The sequence below is a fragment of the Oratosquilla oratoria genome, chromosome 42, assembly GCF_046742065.1.
Source record: "Oratosquilla oratoria isolate Oo_2021 chromosome 42, ASM4674206v1, whole genome shotgun sequence".
In the NCBI taxonomy this organism is placed as follows: Eukaryota; Metazoa; Arthropoda; class Malacostraca; order Stomatopoda; family Squillidae; genus Oratosquilla; species Oratosquilla oratoria.
In genome coordinates, this window is record NC_134818.1 from 25612179 (window position 1) to 25627178 (window position 15000).

Sequence of the window (15000 nt, forward strand, 5' to 3'; positions counted from 1 at the left end):
GATAAAAAAAAAACAATCCTCCATCTTTGCATGAAATGTAAAACTAGATTTTCATAAGATTCGTTCGGTTGGGTCTGTGCAGCCGTGTGGCCTGAACGAAAATATATGCAATGCAAGTGCATAGATGCAGCATCCATGTAGGCATTATCCGCTTATCGTCGCTTCTGAACCGGTATTTTTCTTTTCTTTTCGTATTGCTTCGTCCGCTCGTGAGATGTGCAGATCCTAGCTACTAATCACAATAAGATTTTCTATTTTTATTTTTGTCATGAAATGCCTGTAAATACGAAGATTTATGTTATGTTTCGTGGTTTCTGTTGTGTGTGTGTGTGTGTGTGTGTGTGTGTGTGTGTGTGTGTGTGTGTAGCTTTTTAAGTTTGAATTTCCTCGAGTGATATTATTTATATTTCAATGATATATGTAGTTTTATCTTGTGAGTATTTGTGTCTCAGACTGAAATTCTTATGTGCAATCGCATTGTCTTGATAAAATACACAGGAGCTAAAGTCTCAAACTTTGAGTCAGATGGCCTTTGAGTACAAAAAAAGAAAAAAAGATAGGCAATACAAGACTTTTCACAAGGACAGAAGCGTTGGTAAACTAGATTTGATAACAACAACAACAACAACAGAAAAAAACTCCTATGCACATCACGAGACATTTCACCCCGCGCTTGATAAAACCACCGATTTTTTTTTCTTTCTTTTTCTTCTGGAATAGTCTCAAGGTTAAACGAAAGACGAAAGCCCCCAGATCACTAATTAAACACGGGAAGTGGGTAGGGCCTTTACCCCCACCCACCCCATCCCTTGTGGTGACGTCACAAGCCACCCGGGGGATGACACGGAGACCTGCAGATTCTTCCTCACGCACAGTTGAGCCCGCAGACCGAACGCACAGATTCCCACAACGCTAAACGCAAGTCTTTGCAGCAACAGACAAGTCCAAGTGGATCTACATAACAAGCGCGAAATTTTGCTTTTCTCTTTGTCTTGAAACATCACCGCAATTTCATGAAGGATCTTGACCAAATTTAGCACAGAGGTCCACATGCATCCCAGAATAATGCAAGTATGTTGTTTTCTTTTCGAATATCCGCCTGGAACCCAAGTAACATCAAGTACCTTATCTAGTATACTATACTCGTATATATTCATACCATCATTTAGCTCGTGTACGTGCAAGAAAGATAAAAGAACATACGAAATCCAAATGTGATGACATGGCAGTGTACGGCGAAGGGGAGGGGGGGGGTCACCTCAGTTGAATATAATCATCTGACAACAACCAAAAGAGCGACGTCCACTGTAACGGGTTAGTTGAGAAGGGCTCTAACTCTTAAGAGGCGTGGCGGGGGAGTGGGGGGGAGGGGGGAGGGGTGTCGGGATGGGAATTGGGGACGTTGGGGCGGGGGAGTCCATCACCTGAATAAAAATGCTTTGTGTTAGCCAGAAAATTATATAAGAACGATCCTGTGTGTGTGTGTATGTGTGTGTATGTTCGTGTGTGTGTGTGTGTGTGCGTGTGTTTGTCTATATATATATATATATATATATATATATATATATATATATATATATATATATATGATACTAAACTTCTGTTTATTGTATAAAGGGCGAATGAAGCGCAATTCCCGTAAACACAGTCACCTGTATCCCACTAAAATAAATATTCAAATTCAGTGACACCATTATCGAACAGACAGGACTGCACAACTGCTTCTGGGTGTCAACCGTCATCCAGTTCATTCTGGCTATTACCAGGCGATTTTATTCAGCCACAGGATGTCCTTATCACAGTAAAACCCTGGGTGCAAGGATGATGCCCAGAAATGAATAATGTGTCATGCGGGCATCTGTCCATGAGTTTATTCCTTGTAGGTTGTCTCTATTCATCTCTGAATCGACTTTTTATATATCTGGTGTGCATCTGCTCATGATCGTGCTGCCTGGTGTATCTCTCTCTCTCTCTCTCTCTCTCTCTCTCTCTCTCTCTCTCTCTCTCTCTCTCTCTCTCTCTCTCTCTCTCTCTCTCTCTCTCTCTCTCTCTCTTTTTTTCTTGGTGTGATATCATGCATGCAGGGAGTCCCAAAAGTCCTGCGCCTGTCCTGAGCTTATCAATCTATAACATTGTTCCCCTGATGCGATATGATTTATTCATAATAATAATAAATAGTCATATTGATGGACAACTTGTGAAGTGGGAAATGTATCAGACTTTCAGTACTGTTGGATAGATTGTTGGAGATGATCTTGTGAAGGGTGAAGAACTTATGACGAAACCCCAGTGTGCGGGAACTCCTGCGTGGTCCTCTGTTTAATGTGCAGAGGCTGTTTTATGTGTCGACCGCAGAGGACAGCATCGAGTTTTTGGCTGATTGTAAAATTCCTATTCACATCGACGAAACAAAGAGGAATTTATGTCGCTGTTTTGATAATTTATTGCCATGACTTTATTGCCAGTTCTGTGAAGGACAAAAACATGCGCGTAGTATATACATGCGTACATAAGCACACACACACACATATATATATATATATATATATATATATATATATATATATATATATATAGATAGATATATATATACATATATACATACATACATACATACGTACATACATATACATGCACACACACACATACTGTATACGTTACAATACATACATACATACATGAATACATATATACATATATCGTATGGAGTACTGACAGCATATGTTTTATGCATTCAGTATTTTAGGAACTGTAGTGACTTCCTTACAGACCAGAATCACATGACATTTATCTATAATTGAAGACATGTCTCCACAAAAAAAAAGTGTTGATCACTCTTAACTTGTACTCTCCCTCTTTTCTGACATCCTCAAGTCTCCTTTACCTTGTCTTAGACTCCACCTCTTGGGGGCCACTTTAGCCCTCAAGGAAAAAATTGCTGGTTATCACTGACAAAATACTAATGCATCCACATACACACGAGAGTAGTTCATGATGACAGGTACTCGTAGGGGGTGGAGAGAGCACAGCGTGAGCTTGTGTGAGTTTATTCTTTTAACGTTTTGGACAAAAAAATTCTTCCACAGAAAGATTATGCACAGAACACACATGCAAGCTGATTAGCTGGATGTCTTACATACACGTCCATCCAGTTGATGGCTATTAGGGGCTGTCTTTTTGAGGTCCAATTGTTTAGTGGGTCTTCATAAGATTGGAGAAGTCTTGAAGGTTCTTATGTCTGGGGTCTTTTGGATTATATTTGGTGTTTGCCACTTTACATCTGCCACCACCAGGCGAATTGGTCTTCTGCCTTGGTCGAGTCTGGTGCTGGGGATGGATGAAAACGATCTGGTGTGTCTCTACTCTGCAGGGTCCCCTAAGACTGCGGCACCAATCGTTTGTTTCCCTGAGGATTGACCCGACTGTTGACGAGAAGACCAGAGTGCCCACCATCATGAGTGACTTCCATTCGTCTTGGGTTGTGAACTGCTGTGGCTATAATATGTTCCTCTTCCCGGTATGGAAGTTCATCAGAATCTGGAAAAGACTGCTGAGAGCCTGGATGTCAAAGTGACAAATTTAAAAGGAGATTTCTTTCTCCTGATACTGGCTTCCTGTTAGGGTGAGCTTGGTTTTTTCCCCGTGTAAATCCGGATTCCTTACATCGGGTATGCAACGAGCTGGTGTTGTTTGAGGAAGATGAGTGTCTGCTGTCTCCTTGGCATCCTTGGGTCGTCCATCCTTAATGTGATCCATTTTCTTCCCGGTTATCCTTTCATGTAAACAGAGCAACCTGTTTCATCTAACATAGGGTGTCACTGTTTAAAATGTAGAGTAGGATGTCTGGGTCTTCATCCTTTACTAAGATCTATTGGCAGCTGGCATAGGAACTTAACTGATCTGGTAGAAAGAAGTAATAACCTTGATTACCACTGCAGCATATTGGCCACTCTCGATGTTGAATCATTATACACTAGTGTGCTCAGATGAGAGGGAGGGTGGGAGGGGTGTGGAGTGTATATAGGGATGAAATGGGTGGGAGTGTTTTCATGCCTTTCCCTTTTTGGCTACCTCCCTTGGAAGGGGGAAAAAGCCTTGGTATATGTATATGTGAACGTTGACAGTGCTGCGCCACAGAAAGACTGTTGCGCAACATAAACAAAATCGGGATCTGTCAGTCAAGAAAAGTGACTGTATAAAACTTTTGGCTTTGTGTTTGGATGAAAATCCTACTCTGGCTCTGACCGGCCTCCAAACTGAATGAAATCGCCGGCACTCCCCTCAACAGAATCTAATAACTTACTTGGTATCGCAGTATTGATGAAGTTTGAAAAACAGACAATCACTTTAACCTGGTGGATTCAGGGATCCGCTTGATACCAACACACATCCCGTCACAAGAGTGACAAGGAATCAATAACGAACGTTTAATCTGACCAGTATTGCCACTGCCACGATTTGGTGTCGCTGTCGATCATTTGTTTCAGACTCTTCAACATGAGAGCGTCCAAATTGGTGCATTCAGAGCGACAGCAAACGAATTTTTCGGATGGAGGTAGGACCTCCAGCCCTTCGATATTCCCAGTTAATTCCAGCAAGTTCCCAGAGCGTTATTTCCATTAGCTTATGATGGCTACACTATTCAAAATAGTGCGCTGGTGACGTAATCAGAGGCGTGCTGATCTTGTATTCGCTTAGTTGTGGGTTTAAATCCCACCATCCTCTCCGATTCCCAGCAGTGATTGTTGCCTGCCCCAACAGTCCAAACGCATAAGGCAAAGCCATAAATGCGGCACAACAAAGGCAGGCTGCAAAACACCCAGCTGCAGTACACTATGTTCTGCAGTTACAAGGGCCCATAGGGGAAACTGACATTCATATTCTTAAATGAAATTGCAGGGTCCCAGATAATATACGCCTTATGCTTAGGGAGAATACAGACAATGAGTGTTTGTTACACCGTTTGGTCCCGATGCCTCGTTTTAAGAATAATAGTAATAACAACTGATGCCTCGAGGTTTACTGAATGAAAGCCCATAGCACCACAGTAACTGGCAAATGTCCTGAGGCCCTAAGACCAAGTGTGACATCCTAGGACTGCACCTCCAGATAGAAGTGAAGGGTGTTGACTCGTACTGAAACTGGGCGGGAGGGAGATGATTCTGTTCGATGTCATTCATCTTGCAAGACTACCACTAGCATTGCTTCCTCGTTTTAAGAATACTTCCTGAAGCCTCGGCCTACCTGCAATGACTCAGAGGGTCTTACGTGTCTCTATCGCGAAGAGCTTGATTAGCATGTGGGAGACTGTAATACATGTAGTTTGGAGAGTGACGGGGCGGTATTTTTGAGGAATGGGGCGAGCCTACACGGACGCCGAAGATTAGCACCGAGAATACAGACGGCCGGCAGAACGCGATAACGATCTCTCGTTGATGCTGAAGTGATACAAGGCCTTCCATGGCCTCCGGAGAGATCCTGTGGTTCTCGAGAACGTTTCTGCCGGCTGATAATAGTGCTAGAACAAAGGTTTCTAGTTTGGCTCAAGCGACAAAGGGTTGATGATGATGTTCCCTAGACTGTCTGGTAGAACAGGACGGTCTCCCTGTGGAACACCAAGGCTAGAACGAGTTATTCCCATGTATCCCTTGTAGAGTAGATGTTGTGTTGTTGACGTGACCTAGTTATGGACCAAAAGGTCTCCTATTGGCATGCTATTCCTTTGTAAGCCTTTGCAATCCTTTATAAAATGTGTATAATGTAGTCTTCCATAATGTGTTGAATAGTATGGGATGAAGTGTTACAACCAGAACGGATAACCAAGATGCGTTCATCCATCGCCTCTGGTAACTTAGAAGGGCTGGATGGTGGTGACACTGGGTTTATGTTCTTGGTTGGCTGGGCATGGCCTTGGTTGAACAGTTGGAGGAAAAAGGCTTGTGGAGTGCAGTGCAGTAGCGGTTAATTGATTGGGCCGCCGTTTTAAGCGATTAGTGGCAATGCGGCGATGAGGCCAACCCTTTCAATATGGTAACGTACTGTATATTCTTTTCTATGCTCTGGCTAATTGGAGACCTCTTCATTCAGACAGTTAGGGTGGGGGTGGGGTACTTTGGGAAAAGCCGCTCCCAATCGATCAAAACCTTTTGATTCAACTCTCTTTTTACTCCCATATCCCCCCCCCCCAAAAAAAAAAAAATGTAGAATAGAGTTCACTGTCCTTAGTTGGGTATTAAGTAGCAATGCTATCTATATTGTTATTGAGCACCTACAGTGTAAGAAATCAGCACGAGTCTGGACACGACTTATTTATTATTACCATTATTATTATTATTATTATTATTATTATTATTATTATTATTATTATTATTATTATTATTATTATTATTATTATTATTATTATTATTATTATTATTGTTGTTATTATTGTTATTATCATTATTATTATTATTATTATTATTATTATTATTATTATTATTATTATTATTATTATTATTATTATTATTATTATTATTATTATTATTATTATTATTATTATTATTATTATTATTTTAATCATCCAGTGTTAGCCAGAGGATAATCTTCGAAGACGTTTCAGATTAGAATCTATGGCTAAATGGGTTAATCTTTTAGTTACATTTGATGATTTTGGTCGTTTATTCTAGCTGCCGCCAGGCGATCTTATTTGACCTAAGGAAGCCCCCTTCCTTAGCAAAAAGGGTTAAAATCAACCTCCACCTCATTTCGATTTTTCTGCATTAAATAACAAAAACAGCATATTCTTTCTGCCGCCAGGTGATTTTCATCACCTAGTGAAACTTATCACACACACACACACACACACACACACACACACACACACACACACACACACACACACACACACACACACACACACACACACACACACTCTTCCCCACTTGGATCTAATACAGGTCCTCTTCTGAGTAGCAGTTGGTCCCATGGGTCCTCAACTTTGGACATCGATCTTCCATCTGGGGTCCTTGGACCCCTTGTGTGTGGGGTGGGTTGGGAAGGGGAATTTATAGAACTTCCCAAGTGGGAGTTCACAAGCATCTCGTTGATGCCTAACGATTCCATTCAGTAATAAATAGTGGTCTCCAGGAGTCCCAGGAACAGCATTCCATAAGAATGGGAGACATGAAAAGACACGTTGAGCCTTTGCATACGGAATGATGCAGACACCTCCTTTTTTTTTGGGGGGGGTGCAATAACTTAACCCTGAGCCTAAGAAATCTGGGCGGCAAACGCAAAAATACCCATAAACGACCTTTTATCGGAAGTTTACTGTGAGTGTTGAGATTTATGGCCGTATAAAGCTTCAGTGCCAATTCGAAAATGCGTTCAGGATCATTCAGCCAGTGTTTAAGGACCTATTCAGTGTTCATCCCATTCAGTACAGTGGTTTAGTCTTATTTTGGTTTATATTTCCTATTTCATTTAATTTGGTTTTATCTCATTTTATTTTATTATATTCTACTTTATTTTATCTTATTTAATTTGGTTGAATTTAATTTGATCATATTCTAGTTTACTTTATTTTATTTCATTTTATCTTATTATGTTTCATTTTGTCTTATTTTAGTTTAATTTATCTTATTCTGTTTTATTTCATCTTATTTCTTTTATCTAATTTAATTTAATTTAATCCTCTCTTCACTTTACTTTATTGAATTTAATTTTGTTTTTGTTTGACATCATATTTTTCAAATCTTTTGGGTGTCCACGTTCGACCCATATCCATTCTGTCTGACGCCAGGTCATTTTAATCACCTGAAGGAAGTCGATATGGACGTAGTTGTATTCGTCTCGATGAGCTCTTTGGTTGTATCTTATTTTTATTCTGGTTGACGTCAAACAATTTTATTCAGTTAAGGGGAACCTTTGTTGATTGTATTACTTAGCAGAGGGAAGGACATTGATTTGAAGACGGTTTTGATCGGTCCAAGACCCCATTCATGGAGGTTCAAGCCACAAAGAAAGCCATACAGAACAAACGCTTCTCTATTGGGAATTTCTAGAAGTAGGAAGATTCTAATATTGGGAAAGAGGGCACCTTTTCGAAAATACACCAGAATGTTATAGAAAGCCCTTCTGGTAACGAATATATTTTCGAAGTTCTAGTACCGATTACTGTACATATTTATTTTGGGGTTTTCCAGTGAATATAATTGCTTGGGCGGGGCTGTGTTGTTGGGGTAAGGTCTATTTAATATTTGCAAAAAAAAAAAGAGAGAGAGAGAGAGAGAGAGAGAGAGAGAGAGAGAGAGAGAACAGAGAGAGGGAGAGAGAGAAAAGAGAGAGGGAGAGAGAGAGAAAGAGAGAAAAGGAAACATATATTAACCCTTTACGTACCAAGTGATACTTTCTCTTGTACTCTGGTTACTGCCTACCTATTCTATTCATCTTTCTGTCGTCACTCCATGCTTCGTTTAAAGCATACGATAACATAGTGCATGGGCTTAATGGTCCAACAATCGTATTTATATATTTTTCTTTTGTAAGAATAAACGCCACAAATTGCCACAATGTAAACAACCAAACAAAATATTAAACACTATAAATTGAATTTACGAAATGGATCTGTATGAATTCTGAAACTGTTCATACAGTTCATGAATAACCATATCACATAATTGTTAAAACGCCATCCATAGTGGTTGACTACAATTTTACACACACACACACACACACACACACACACACACACACACACACACACACACACACACACACACACACACACATACATATATATATATATATATATATATATAATGTATATATGTATATATATATATATATATTACAATTTACATATTGATGAAACTGATTGTTATATATATTGCATGTTCATTCCATATGTAATTATTTTTTCTTCTTTTCTTTTTAGGTTTTCAAGATGGAATTAAAGTGAATCGAGCTAAATGATAGAACTAAGCCGAGAAAATGTTTAACCTGGTGGTACTTCTTCATCTCAAAAGACATCTTAAAAACAGCTGATGCCCTGTCTAGTACCCTCTTGTGTCATAACCTAAGAAAAAACGTAAGAAAAGGAAAAAAAAAGGGGGAGAGACTTGTGCATAGTGAGGGGGGACGTGGATATTTACCATGGAAAAACAGTTTAAAAAATAGATAAGTAAAAAAAAATTGGTGTGATTGGAGATTGGGAATTGCCTTTAAAAAGAAATTAGGGCCCGCGGTAAGACAAAATCGATAAAAAAAATATAAATAGGACACCACCTTGGCCAGTATCGATCCATCGAGACGAGTCACACAACCTCCTAAAGCAAATCTTCATCCGTTGAAGTAACCTCTCAGAGTCCCAAAGAAACCACTACAACTCTTCAAAGACAACTTAGCAAACGACATGATTCTCAAAAAATACCTCACGCCCTGCAACGGGGCCGACATTACCAAAAGCAAGGACTCCCGAGCACTCGATCCAGAAGGTCATCGAGCTTCTGGGAGCTTCTGCAAAAGAAAATTTCGACTTGGACTCTTCATGAACCTCAACATCGTATTCGTTCTTCTGGTCTTCCTCTGCTTGGGAGGAACTCCTGCTCGGTCACAGGAGGTGGACGTGCAGCCGCCACCCCTGCCGTCGCCCAGCCCCCACACCAGCCTCCTCTTCGGGGTTGAACAGCCAAAAGAAGTCCGCCCAATTCGGAAAGCCTATCCGGACGGCGAGAAAGTTCACGCGTGAGTGTTCCGCTTCTCGTTTGTTTTGTTTAGTCCAGTACTCATCTATAATTTTTGCATGTCGTATGTGTTTATGTGTGTACGCATATGTTTAACTATTGTATATACATTTTCCAAGATATACATATACTAAAATGAAAGCACTTCATGGAAAAACAGACATGAGTATATGTACGCACCGAAGACAAAAGGAAGGGATTTTGGCCAAAGCGTACACTTGCAATTCGTATTGTTGCAATGCTTGACCGCGGCCCTACAATGCAATTGCGCGGAGCCGCGCTAAACCAATTAGGGAGGCATACCTGTCCGGCTGCTTGGCAGCTCTGACAGTGCCAGCCCGTAGGCGAGTGCCAACTCGAAGCTTCCCTCGTTTTACCTTTTTTTTTTTTTTTTTGCCGAGTCGATGCTCTTGCTATCCGATTTTATTAATTTTTTATTAATTTGTTTGTTCATTTATGTATCTATTTCTCAATTGTCTATCTATTTATATGTTTTGTCTATCTATTTATTTACTTATTCATACATTTATTTATTTTTACTTTAGATTATTTACTACTGGAGGTATGAGTATTCTAAGATTCTGGCATATTTGTATACATCATAAGTGGGTATGAGGTGTATCTAGTTTTATTATGAGACAGATATGCTGACACCGACATTTTTTTTTCTCTCGTTATACGATTTATTTTATTTTTCTTATCTCAAGTGACTTATCACAAGAAATATGAACATTGTTGGTGTATTTATACAGCTCACAGTACTCGGGTTTGTAACGTAAGCATTTTCGTTATGATTGTTACGAGAAATATGTTTTTACATCTTATCTTATATAACATGGCACAGTCAGATTTACCAAAATAAGGGGATAATTCTAGGAAGTTATAAAAAAAGATACATCTATAGTATTTTCTCTCCATTTATAACAAAATAGTACAGTCAGATTGACGAAAATATGAGGGCAGTAGAAATAAAAATAAATTATAAATAAATCAAATAAGTAAAAGAAATCTTATTATAGACGTCGAAATACAGAAATAGGTGTGGAAACCCAAAGAGGAGGATAAACTTGGATCAAGCTTGGATTGGGCATGTTAATAGTAGGACGATATCACTTTATAAATTTTGTGAAGGTGAAAGGACAGATGATTTTTATGATGTAGCCACGGGGCCTTGGGGTTCAGGACCGTAACTCAACGAGGTGCTCATAAGTCGAGACCCCATCCAGAGCCTCGGCATCGTGGCACTCTTTACATATTCTATGCTGGCTAACTCTAGGCTATTTTATTCAGCTGAGGTGACCTCGCCGTTTCGAGTTTGATCCTCACCGGTTACCAAAGACTGCCACTTGTCCTGGATGCCGAACACGCATGGCTAATGAGACACTTTGGGCCACAGCTCCAAGTGGAGCAGCAAAGTATGAGATAAATTTCATTCTGTCGGGTATTATCAAGAGCGTTAGCAATGGTAATGTGATTCGGTTTAACGTCACAAACTCCCCCTATCTGGAGGCTAGGACGGTGTCCTTTGCAAAAAGACTTTGCTGCGTGGAATTTCATGAACCATCATGCTCTTTGTCTAACTTGCTGACGGCAGGGTTTGAACAGCCGTCACCTCAACCTCCGTCGCAAGTACCTAACGCCCTAACCCGCTCGGCCAGCGCGCATCTAATGATAATATATATATACTATTATTGGAAAACAGTAAACACCAGATTCAATTGAAGGGTTTAATTGCCCGACGTTTCGATTCCCGTCCAGGAATCGTCTTCAGGGGGTATAACGGTTACAAGAATGTGAACTCCTTATGAATCGCTGAAATGGTAAACCTGGGAAAGGTTCACCCTTTCAGTCAATTGTACAACGCATACATTACAATAATAAAATAAAATAAAAATAAAAATAAAATAGAAATAAAAATAAAATAAAAATATAAATTAATAAAATAAAATACATTACAATACCAATTAGAATAGAAATAAAAGTTACAATTTTGAACATAAAACAAACGAAGAAAAAGTGACCATGGGTGACACATAGTAAACAACAACAGGACAAAGAGTAAATAGAAGTGGACCAAATGTCCGCACTGAAGAATCAGGAACAAACGACTAAATTAAAAACAAAAATACACTACAAAATACAAATAAAATACATGGCTGTGAACAAAAACAAAAGTAGCAAAAAGACTCTAGCGTGACACTAACGTGAATACTTCAGAACATACAACAAGGACCAAATGTCCGCAACGAAATGTCAGGGGGGGGGGGTAAACGGCTAAATTACAACCAAACAAATAAAACCAAACAAAATACAAAGAGTAAATGGCAGTGTGACAAAAAACATCAAAACAAAACCCAAAAGTAAATACAGAACCTAATTCAAAGACGTAAAAGAAAGAAGGTGGACCAAATGTCCGCCGAAGTAGGAAGTGGTGGACAGGCGGAAAAAGGGGGCTCAATAACAAATGACTACATTACAAGCAGACAAATAAAAAGCAAAGAAGATGACCGTAGAAAAAAGGGAAGCAAACTACAAATGTAAAGTCACGGGAAGGGGGGGGGAGTCGAAGAGGTGCATTGGGAGACCGCTTACGAGAAAGGAAGTCGGCCAAAAGCCAACTGGTGAACAAACGACAGGTCGAAAAGAAGCAACGGAGAAAAGAAAACAGAACAGAGGAATTAGCCTGTGTTACTCCTCGTGCCTAGATAAATAGGGTTGAGGTCAATGCACCTGTTTATGCAGTTGCTCTTAGTTTCCCATGCTTCGAGGAATAGTCTTTTCTTTTTGTTATTTTCTTTATGTAGAGTTGTAACTCCATCCCAATCAATCATGTGTTGGTGTTCTGTAGTGTGTTTGTACAGGGCCTATTTCGGATCTTCTTCTATGTATATCTATGTGCATGTATATCAACATTCCTCTCAAGAAGATGTAAGCGAAACCGGTAAAGAATAAACTCGGCCCTAGACCCGTGTCTTTCTCTTCCTCCTTCCTCAAACCTGTCACAATGTCTCAACATGTATATATATATATATATATATATATATATATATATATATATGTATGTATGTATGTATAGTGTGTGTTCGTACATATATAGAGTTTGTGTGGTGTATGTGTGTGTATACACGTATGAAAAGCGACAGCATTCTGGTAGTTATTCAAGTTCTTTTTCGTAATCTCAATTTTCAAAGGATTTTTCCTTCTGGAGGGTGTGGAGGGTGAGTGTAAACCAGTTCTCCATAATTAATCATTATTTCGACGTCTCCTCTTTAATAAGACATCTTCTGGAATAATACAACGTGTATCAAAGAAATTCTAGTTCCTTCGTTTACAAATGTATGTATATATGTATTTGTATATTTATTGGTATTTGTATATGTATATGTTGATACATTGTGACAAGTTGATGAAGGTGGAAAAAGAAGTCACGGGACTAGTTACGAGTTTCTGAGTTTATTCCTGACCGGTTTCGCTCTATGCGTCTTCAGAGGAATGTGAAGAATCTGAAGAAGCATAGAGCGAAACCGGTCAGGAATAAACTCAGAAACTCGGAACTAGACCCGTGACTTCTTTTTCCACCTTCATCATATGCATATGTATATGTATATGTATGTATAAATTTGTGTGTATATGTATGTTTATGTATATATATGTATATATATATATATATATACATATATGTATATATATATATGTGTTGAGACATTCTGACAGGTTGATGTAAGCGGAATAGGAAACACAGGAGTCTTGGTCTTGAGTTTATTCCTGACCAAAGGAATATGTGTATAAACGGGCTGTGGGCATTATATCTGTTTAGAATGCTCGTCAGCTTCATTTGTAGCACGAACATATGTGTATATATATGTATGTATAAATTTGTGTATATGTATATGTATGTTTATGTATATATACATATATGTATATATATATATATATATATATATATACATATATGTATATATATATGTATATATATATATATATATGTACATGTATATGTATATGCATATGTGTCTGTATAGGTATATGTATATCTATGTGCATATATATATATATATATATATATATATATATATATATATATATATATATATATATATATATGCTGGTACATTGTGACAAGTTGATGAATGTGGAAAAAGAAGTCAGGGGTCTAGTTCCGAGTTCCTGAGTTTATTCCTGACCGGTTTCGCTCTATGCTTCTTCAGAGGAATGTGAAGAATCTGAAGAAGCATAGAGCGAAACCGGTCAGGAATAAACTCAGGAACTCGGAACTAGACCACCTACATATATATATATATATATATATATATATATATATATATATATGTATATATATATATATATATATATATATATATGTTAATGTATATTTGTGTATATGCAAATATTTGTATGTATGTATGTATGAGTGCGTATCGAAAAACAACGACTTGGAAAAATCTAATGTCGGATTGAAAGAAAGACAAAGAAACTTGAAATGAGATACAATAATCGAATGAAACGAAGAGAATGACTACGTGGCAAAATGAAACAGCAATGGAATTTAATTGAATGAAATTGAACGCGCGATAGAACTGAATGACGCCATTGATTGATAGAAAGGACAGTGAAGTAACAGGGGGTGCCAGCGAATCGTAATGGGACGGAACCGATGGAACGGAACGAGAGGGATGACGCCCAAGAGTTGGTCATGGAGGAACGGAGCGGAACTATATGGAGGGGACCACAACCGGAACGGAAATGAATGCATTCGGATGGATGGATTGCGCGGCAGATGAGGGAGAGACGGGAGGAATGGAGAGAGAAAGGGTAGGGAGAGACGGGAGGAATGGAGAGAGGAAGGGTAGGGAGAAAGGAAAGAGGAAAGAAGGGGGAAAGGAGGAATGGAGGGAGGGAGGAAGTAGGGAAAGAGTCATAGAGGAAAAGGCGGAAGGAGGGAGAAAAGAAGGAAAAAGGAAGAGAAGGAGGAAGGGAGGTTGAAGAGGAGGTAGTGGGGAAGGAGTGAATGAGGGGAAAAAAAGTAAAGGAAAGAAAAAAGAGAAAGGTCGGGAGGAAAGGAAGAAGAGAGATATAGAAGTGGGGAGAAGAGAAGGAGGAAGGGAAGGAGGGAAGAAGGTCCTGGGTGGGAGGAGGGAAGGAGAGAGGAAGGGAATTTTGATGGAGCTGAGCCGGCTTAGCTGAGTTTAGAGGCCGTGATTGAGGAAGAACATGGAGGTGGAGAAGAAGAGAAGGACAAAGAGGAGGAGTAGGAGGAGGTGGGAAGGGAAAAGAAAGA

At 39.2% G+C, this 15000-nt stretch overlaps 1 protein-coding gene across 4 annotated transcripts in view; it reads left to right on the forward strand.

Annotated features, from left to right (window-relative positions):
• LOC143021487 (CD109 antigen-like) overlaps nt 1–15000 on the forward strand; it is a 689873-nt gene that overhangs the window by 277476 nt on the left and 397397 nt on the right. For all 4 annotated transcript variants that reach the window (XM_076179031.1, XM_076179029.1, XM_076179030.1 and 1 more), the window contains one exon: nt 8915–9723. In XM_076179031.1, coding sequence (XP_076035146.1) covers nt 9392–9723 — 332 coding nt within the window. In that variant the 5' untranslated portion in view covers nt 8915–9391. The remainder of the gene's footprint in view (nt 1–8914; nt 9724–15000) is intronic.